The sequence below is a fragment of the Cyclopterus lumpus genome, chromosome 2 (assembly GCF_009769545.1).
Source record: "Cyclopterus lumpus isolate fCycLum1 chromosome 2, fCycLum1.pri, whole genome shotgun sequence".
Classification (NCBI taxonomy): domain Eukaryota; kingdom Metazoa; phylum Chordata; class Actinopteri; order Perciformes; family Cyclopteridae; genus Cyclopterus; species Cyclopterus lumpus.
Genome location: NC_046967.1, coordinates 4,951,751 through 4,961,241, shown reverse-complemented (window position 1 = coordinate 4,961,241; position 9,491 = coordinate 4,951,751). Strand labels below are relative to the sequence as shown.

At 44.2% G+C, this 9,491-nt stretch overlaps 1 protein-coding gene across 1 annotated transcript; it reads right to left on the bottom strand.

Annotated features, from left to right (window-relative positions):
- Positions 1–212: 212 nt before the first annotated feature.
- On the bottom strand, positions 213–2,359 carry LOC117740308 (retinol dehydrogenase 7-like). Its single transcript, XM_034546634.1, has 4 exons — positions 1,661–2,359; positions 1,179–1,331; positions 957–1,090; positions 213–578 (listed from the first exon to the last, which is right to left on the bottom strand). Exons 1-4 carry the CDS (start codon positions 2,016–2,018, stop codon positions 213–215), a joined length of 1,011 nt encoding a protein of 336 aa, XP_034402525.1. The 5' UTR covers positions 2,019–2,359.
- Positions 2,360–9,491: the final 7,132 nt, after the last annotated feature.

Here is a 9,491-nt window from a genome sequence, read left to right as displayed (position 1 = left end):
AGTCACGTGTTTTCTTAAGTATTCTAATCTAATGTTTCATGTTCATCCTTCGATAATAAAATAAGAAATAAGCTCAAAAGATGAATCGTGATAAAAGTAATTTTATTTTATTACAAGAGAGAGAGAGAATAAGACTTTTTTTTAACAAATGTGCACCATGTTCCTAAAAAAAAAAAGGGACAGAAAACACTGAACGCGGATTCTTGCGCAACCTATTTGGCGTAAAGCATGTCTACTCTTTTGGCGTACATGGAGCTGAAGGACATCACGGCGTCGGTGAGCACGGTGGGGAGGTACGGGAATAGCATGAAGAAAAAGGTGTCCGTGGCCGAGGCCAGCAGGTATCGGTATTTGGGCCGAGCGGCCGTGACCGCGTGCAGCATTGCGTCGATGACCATGTCGGCGTTCTTGAACCCGCTCTGGCACGTGGCCGTATAGTACTGGTTGGCCAGGTCGATGTACTGTCGGTTAAAGATTTGCTTACGTTCCTCGTCCAATTTCTCCCAAATTTCCAAACTGGTTTTAATCTTCAGGATGTTGGTGGCTTGGCCGAAATTACCCGGCTGGATGATGCTGACCTGACAGCGGAAAGGAAAGAGTTATTAACTCCGCCATGTTTTCTGATTTTCAGCCTAATCGTGAGAATTATTTATACTGTTGGGACTCAAAGGTATCCCACAATGCATAGCGACAGGAAGTGTAGGACCATCATGCATTGCACTGAAGAAAAAATGGTGGAGGTTCATAAAATAATTTTTTTAAACGACTCAAAATGCATGTTTTGAATGTTGCCTATAAGAGACAGCAGCCTGTTTTCAATCTTAATCTGATTTCTTGTAATCTTTAGATCATGTATAGTGTATTCTGTGCATTAAAAAGTGCCATAAAAAGCGCATTCATTAATTTCTTCATTAACGGTTGGTTTCATCCCAAATGTTATGGCAACATGACCGTACCTTCACACCAAAACTGGCCATTTCCACCCGGAGGCAGTCTGCGAACGCCTCCAGCCCTCTCTTTGACACGCTGTAGGCGCCCATGTTCAGGCAGGTGAAGAATGCAAATATGCTGGACATGTAGACCATGCGACCTGAAACATAAACCAGTCACTCTAAACATCCGCACGGTAAAGAAGGCGACCTGAAGCATAAAACCAGTCACTCTAAACATCACCACACCTCTGGAGGCACGAATCAAAGGCAGGAACGCAGACGAGGTCCTGATGGCGCCAAACAGGTTGATATCCACCATGTTGCGAAAATCTCCGATAGAGCTCCACTCGATCTCGGCCCAGTCCGTGACGCCTGCGTTGTTCACGACCGCCCACAACCCTGGCGGAGCATAAAGGTTATTACGGAAAAATTTGTCAAAATTATTAGAGTAAATCTAATTTTAAGTTCTCGTCATGACTAAATATTGAAATATTTTCGACAAAATTTAAAATTACAAGATTTTTAAATCAAATAATTGAAATAATTGAGCTAAAACATTACTTAATATCTCAGAGTTTTAATTTAATAAGAAAATTAATTGAAATTCATAGATAGAAGTAAGAAATACTAACATTATTAATTGATTAGACTGATTTTGTTTTACCAAGAGTATTTTTCCCAGAGATCTGTGAAAGTGGGTAATTTTTTACAGTGTGCTAAACTCTCACCTTTATCGGGCAGGTTCTCCTGGACTATCTTCTTCGCCCGCTGCACATCTTCATCACTGGTGACGTCCAGCTTGAGGATTTTCAGATTACTGGAGCTCTCCGTGGCCAGAGTCTGAGCGCCGGCTCCTTCTGGAGACAAACACCCAGCGAAGACCACGAACCCTTTGTGGTCCAAACACTGAGCCAGCTCGTAGCCGAAGCCACTGTCACAGCCCGTTATCAGCACCGCGTAGCCGTAGCCGTCCTGCACATGGCCGCCGCCGCCGTGGCGGGAAAACAGCTTGGCGAGAGCGAAAAGGAACATGGCGGAGATGGTGACGATGCCGGTGATCAGGCCCACAAAGAAAATTGCATTCATGTTGATGAAGCGTCTGTGAACCACATCGTCTGAAGAGTGTCTGGTGATGCCGCCCACTGCACAATATATATCCTCATTCACAACACACCATTGTGGAGGCGGTTCTTTTTGTGAGGCTCAAACAATTTGTTCAGGTTTTCATGTGACTTACAAGGACACCTCTGTTGCTCAACATGCCGTTTTTTTTACTGGATGTGTCAACAATCAATATATGAGGAATGGAAAAATCAAGACCTTAACTAATCAGTTATGAAGGCTGAGACTTTTTGGAAGAGCACACGGTCATTTGTGGAAAGCCGACTGGGGCACTAATTCAGCATGGAGGCCAAAGATGCACTCCTGAATAGGGCTTTATGCTCTGTTTAATAAACATTTCTAAAGGTATCCGTGATATTTACTCTACAAACAGCTGGGATTGTTCCAGTTTCCTCAAAGTCGCTTTAAGCAAAGTTTTGAGGTACTTTAATTGATTTTATATACTTCTATTTCGCTTCACTTTGGAGGCAAATATTGTACTTTTTACTCCACTACATTTAGATAGCTAAAATAACTTATTAATTATATATACTTATAAAATATACATTCAGATACTCAGCGGTATAGTAAAGTATATTCAAATGTCTCCACCTTTACCAGCTGCATACCAGTGATGAATGCATCACTAATTATAATTTAATACATATGAATCTGAAATGGGCCCTTCTGCATTATATTTTCTAACGTATATTTCATTATAAATTGGCGCATTTTTTCTACTATGCAGGACTTTTGTAAGTCATGCTGAAAGTTATGGGTCAAAAGTGATAATCTGGCAACCTAATGTGATCAGCTGCTTTGGGTGGGGGGGAGTTACCACCGAATATTAAAGATCTTCCTTTGATTCCCCTGTAAATATAATGTCTCAGTGGTCACATATCATTTGACCTTTTCAGATGAATAACGCTCCATCATGTGAACACACAAGCAGGAGGTTATTATCCGTCCTCTTCCTCCACATCATGTGATACAGACGCTCACTGGCGCTTTGGGATGGAGAGGCTGCATACTCTACATCTCATGCACACTTCCTTTGTAATTGTGCACAACACAACTCTCTTATGGTGGCAAACCACAGCTCCAAGTGGTCTGGATTTTGCAGGTCAGGGGACATCTTCTTGGGTCTCTATTCGTTGGCTTGGTCGGACCATCCTCAGCCCGATGCCAAGTCGCAGTCCTTCTTTCTTGGAGACCACTTACTCTTAATCTTCAAGCCACCACGGAACCAAATTTAATATACTTAGCACACCAATCAATAAAACATGCAAGAACTGTATTTAATATCATCAATCAATCATGCTTTTAGGCACATTTATATAAAATAACCAAATGAACAACCATTAGGATTGAGGCCTGGGAGGAAGGAGAGCATTGAGACTGTGTTTGTATGATGGTGTGAGAACAACTCTCTCTCTATATCTCTGTCTCTCTGTCTCTCTCTGGGACAAACAAGCCTCAGTGCTGTGAAAGACGTCACAGTGCAGTGGGTATGGTGTGACTTTGTGGCCGAGTTTTATTATTGTCATTCTATGAAAATACTCACATAACTCATGTGGCTCAGGGGAGAGATCATCAGTGTGGAAGTAAACTTTGTTTCTCTGAGACTAAGTCGTTGCTGCATTATATAAACACTAATGATACCGTCACTGGTCAGAGAAAACCTCACTTGAAATGAGAAGAATTGGTTTGGATGACAAGTTCCCTACTGAGGAGGAAAGAAAGATTTTAAACCAGTCTTCTATGAATGTTAAGAGAAGAAACGTATTAAGAGTACTCATGTCTACATACATACATGGTGTTGACAGCAATGATGATGGAAAAACACACTGTTCATCCCCAAAAATATGTAATTATCAGCAGAAATATTGCAATATTACTGCTTAGTAACTATTATTGTTTGAATTTACAGGCACAATGAACACACTGTGTGCTATGGACACATAGTGACTCTGCAGACAATTATTTAAATGAATATCTTCATTATTATTACTTGCTCCTGTCGCCATGCCAAACAAAGCTAAAATGAGCTAAAATGAGGCCGAAGTTCTTTTGAGATGCTAAGAAAGTAATACAATTTATAAATTAGCTTTTATATAGATACAAGTTTCTCCTTATTTCTTTTACCTAGATACATTTATTTTTATTTTATTTTCTAAATATTTAAAAAACTAAAATACATTTCATATTTATTTCAGCGTCATATATCGACAAGTAGCAGTATATAGCACGATTCAAACAGGGAATGACACAAACAGGGTTTAAATACACAGGGCTGGTGCAGGTGATTAAACACAGGAGGAAACAATCAGGGACATGGCAGACAATCACAGGGACAGGAAGTGCAGAGAAACAGAAGACACGAGAGACGGGGACTTCAAAATAAAACAAGAAACACGACACACAACTACAGATCCTGACAGGTTCACCAGGGCAGTGGCTCTCCCGTGTGGTTCAGACAGGTCATTGCAAATACATGTGGCAGTTAAATACACAGAAGTGATAGAACGCAAACTAATGTGCTCCTTTGTCCACCACCTCAGGTAGAAAATAGTATTTATTAATAACTCGGTTTAGCTGCTTCGGATTTTCTTATTTTTGTTGAAAATAAATCACATAAGCAGCAAATTGCATAGACACAACAGGTGGAATGAAGAGGTGCAACACCTTAATATTTAATCGATTTATGTATCATTTAATCGTAGTAAAGGAACCTATTGTATTTCGAGGAATTCTTATTAGGGTCCTTGTGGCGACTTCGTCGTAGAGGAACATATTGTTTTTCTAGAAATTATAATTATTTTCTCTAAGGAATGTTGCCCTTTTGGGGCCTTTATCATATCCCAAAAGTTGTTAAATTTGACATGCATATCAAGACTTGCGAAAAACACAACATTTTGGGGGCCTCGCATTTTGGGTATCAAACAAATTCTCTATAGCGCTCCCTTGAGGCAGAAAGCCCACGCTTTTTGCTAACAATGACCGATTGACTTCAAATTTGGTACACATGTCCACTTGGACCTGCTCTACAAAAGAAGTCAATGGTGGCCATTAAATGCGCCTACTTAGATCTTTAGCCATTTTGAATTTTGTAAAAAACACGTTTTTTCATTCTCTCCTAAACGCTGTGACCGATTGTTACGAACATTTCTGTGGTTCATTATTGGTTCAATGTCATCAGAAGTTAAAACGCTTGTTGATATCTCATTGCATTCAGAGGGTATGGGCCAATGAATCTCTAAGGGTTCATTGGCCCATTGGCCAACTATCTGGTAATGTGGTTTCTGTAGATGGCATTGCCCTGGCATCCAACACCACTGTAAAGAATCTCAGCGTTATCTTTGACTGGGACTTGTCGTTTAACTCCCATGTAAAGCAAATCTCAAGGACTGCACTTTTTCATCTACGTAATGTGGTGTTGGTCTGTGACGACGGACATGTAGCGTGTTTAGCCCGCGAGTAAAAGAGTGACTTGTACCGCATCCTCGTCTCCGTGCATTTGTGACTAACGGTGAGTTAGTTAACCCACGATTAGTACAGCTATAACAGTGTACTATACTAGTAGCATAAAGATACAACATGGTGTCAGAAGACGGAGTTACGGAATAATTCGAGGACGGTATTTTAGAAGTTAGCTTAAAAAAAAAAAAAAAGTGCTACCACGTGCGAACATGGAGCAGTTCAAGCCGCCACCACCGCTGATACTTACCGGGAATATAGCTGAAAACTGGAGAAGATGGGAACAACGTTTCCAGCTGTATATGACCGCTTCCGGTGCGTTGGATAAGGAAGAGACAGTTAAAATAGCCATTCTGCTCCACACTGTCGGCGAGGAGGCGCTGGAAGTGTACAACACACTTACCATCATCCCAGATGGAGACGACGTAATGATGGAGGAAGTTCTCCAAGCCTTCACGGACTACTGCAGCCCTCACAAGAACGTGGTTTTCGAACGCCATCAATTCTGGTCGCACGCGATATCAGCAGGAATATCGGTGGACAGGTTCATCACAGAGCTACGCCAGAAGAGCAAAGACTGTGAGTTTGGCAGAAATGAAGATGACATGATTAGGGATAAATTAGTGTTTAGCATAAACGATATTCGTCTGAAGGAGAGACTGTTGCGTGATAATGAGCTCACTTTGCGCAGAGCGATGGACACATGCAGATCAGCAGAGCTCGCTAAGTCACAAATACAAGCGATGCAGACGTCACAGGTTGTCCAAGACACCTCAGTAGATGCTTTAAGGAAAGCAACAGGGCAAACGCGCACGGGCAACTGGAATGTGAGCAAAACAAACAGCAAGAGGCATGTAACAACAACTGTCTGCCATAAATGTGGAAACAAGCATGAGCCTCGTCAATGCCCAGCTTATGGTGCAGTGTGCCATAAATGTGGTAAGAACAACCATTTTTCTAAGGTATGTAAAGCTGGCACTGAGAAAAGCAGCAACTACAAGACAAAGACAATAAATAATTTGGAGAGTGAAGTTGACTCCTTATACATAGGCATGATTGGAAAATACAAAAAGAAAGGAGCTCACCAAGCTAAAGGCACTGTATGGCATGAAACAGCCACAGTCAGAGGCGTAGCAATTGATTTCAAGCTGGACACCGGCGCCGATGCAAATGTACTTCCCATGCACATGTACCGGCAGCTACCTGGTCCCATTCAGCTACGGCCCACAGAGACTGTCCTAATTGCATTTGGTGGAGCCCGCCTACCCACAGATGGTGTTGCATCTCTAGAATGCAGGACGACCAAACATAAAGCTATGCTGGACTTTCACGTGTCAAGCCGGGCCAACAAGCCGATTCTGGGTGGAGATGCATGTGAGGAGCTGCAGCTGGTGAGAAGAGTTGAGGCACTCACAGCAAGATCCCCGCAACCAGGAAAAGCTCCAGCTACCAAAGAAGAGATGCTACAGAGGTATGCAGAAGTCTTCACTGGATTGGGCGAGTTCCCCGGTGTTCATCACATACACATTGACCCCAGCTTCACGCCTGTGATTCATGCATGCCGAAATGTGCCCCTCTCCATCATGGACCCACTGAGAGAGACACTCAAAGACTTACAGAACAGAAAAGTGATAACCCCTGTCAATGAACCGACAGAATGGGTGAACAGTCTTGTTGCCATAAAGAAAAAGAACGGCGCGCTAAGGGTATGTTTGGATCCTTGCAACCTGAACGAGGCCGTTAAGCGTCAGCACTATTCCATTCCTACACCGGAAGACATACGCAGCAGATTAGCAGGAAAATCCATCTTCTCCATCCTAGATGAGAAGGATGGATACTGGCAGATCAAGCTAGACGAGCCATCGTCTAAGCTATGCACCTTCAATACGCCGTGGGGCCGGTTCCGCTTCCTCAGACTCCCATTCGGGATCAGGTCTGCCAGCGAAGTGTTCCAACAGAAGAACTCTGAGACCTTCGGCGACATCCCAGGTGTGTATGTCATAGCAGACGACATGATCATCGCAGCGTCATCGGAGAGGGAACATGATGACATCCTGCACAAAGTGTTAGAGAGAGCAAAGACTGCACATGTGAAGTTTAACAAAGACAAGATCCAGTTCAAAATTGATACAGTAAAGTATATGGGACACATCATCACGGCAGCAGGACAAAGGGCTGACGACACAAAGATCGAAGCAATTGTCGAGATGCCAACCCCAGAAGACAAACAAAGTCTCCAACGTCTGCCGGGAATGACAAAATTCCTGGCGCAGTACATACCAAATGAAGCCTCACTCACAGCACCCCTCAGACAGCTGCTTAAGAAGGATATAGTGTGGCAGTGGTGCCCAAACCACAGCTCAGCACTACAGACACTGAAGACCACCCTCACACAAGCTCCAGTGCTGAGGTACTATGATCACAAGCAGCCGCTGACTCTACAAGCTGATTCCTCGAAAGACGGACTAGGAGCCTGTCTGCTGCAGGACGGCCGCCCAGTGTGCTATGCCTCACGGGCGCTCACCAACACAGAAAAGAGGTACGCGCAGATAGAGAAAGAGTTGCTGGCCATAGTGTTTGCTGCTAAGAGATTCCACCAGTATGTCTACGGTAGACCAGTAATCGTGCAGTCCGATCATAAGCCTCTGGAGGTCATCGTGTGCAAGCCGCTGAGCAAAGCACCTGCGCGGCTGCAAGGAATGCTTCTACAACTGCAGAGCTATGATCTACACGTAACATACACACCAGGCAAGCACATGTACATTGCCGACGCACTTTCACGCGCCACGGCAAGCAGAGAAGGTGAAAACATTAACGAAAACCCCTGTGATGAGAGAGTTGTGTATGCCTTGGAGGCCACTGATTCCTTGAGCGAGGAAACACTCAGCCAAATAAAAAAGGCAACAGCAGCAGATAGCGTGTTACAAGCTGTGTGTGAGAAACACAAGAATGGCTGGCCCATGAAAAAGAAAAGCTTGGACAAGAAACTACACGACTACTGGTCGGTCAAGGACAATATAAGCATCGATAATGACATTGTCATGGTCGGAGACAAAATCATCATTACCCACGATTTTGGAGAAGCTGCACCTTGCTCACCAAGGAGTGCAGCGCACAAAAGCCAAAGCAAGAAAATCCCTCTACTGGCCCGGCATGGCACGAGACATCAAGGCAATGGTGGAGAAGTGCATGCAGTGCCAGCAGCTACAGCCCAAACACCAGGCTGAGCCACTCATACCACATCAGATTCCAGAACTGCCATGGATGAAAGTCGGAGCCGACATCTTCGAGCTACATGGTCAATCATATCTGTTGTTAGTTGATTACCTGACCAAATATCCTGAAGTGCTTAACCTGTCTGATAAAACAGCCTACACAGTGATCCAAAAGATGAAGTCTGTTTTTGCCAGGCACGGGATTCCTAGGGAGATAGTGAGTGATCATGTCCCATTTGCCAGCTATGAGATGAAGTCATTTGCAGTGTCATGGGAATTCAAACTCGCACACCCCAGCCCAGGTTTTCCCTCTTCAAATGGAATGGCTGAGAGAGCCATAAAGACTGTAAAACATGCGCTGAAGAAGGCAACGCAGACCGGCACCGACCCACATCTAGTGTTGCTGTCACTGAGGAACACACCGGTGACGGGACTGAATGAGTCACCTGCACAGATGTTGATGGGAAGAGTTCTACGGAGCACACTTCCGTGTTCCAGTGCCGTGCTGACGCAGTCAGTCCCACAGCATCTTCACAGCAAAATACAGAACCTACAGTTCCGCCAAAAGCAACACTACAATCAGCGTGCAAAACCCCTGCCAGTGTTGACCTCGGGAGACACCGTACACATGCACACACGGCGCGGCTGGGAGCCTGCTGTTCTCATCCGACAGCGAGATGAACCACACTCCGACACTGTGCAGACGCCGGCAGGTAGGACGCAAAGGAGGAACCGGCGACATCTGAGGAAGATACACCCGAGTCTG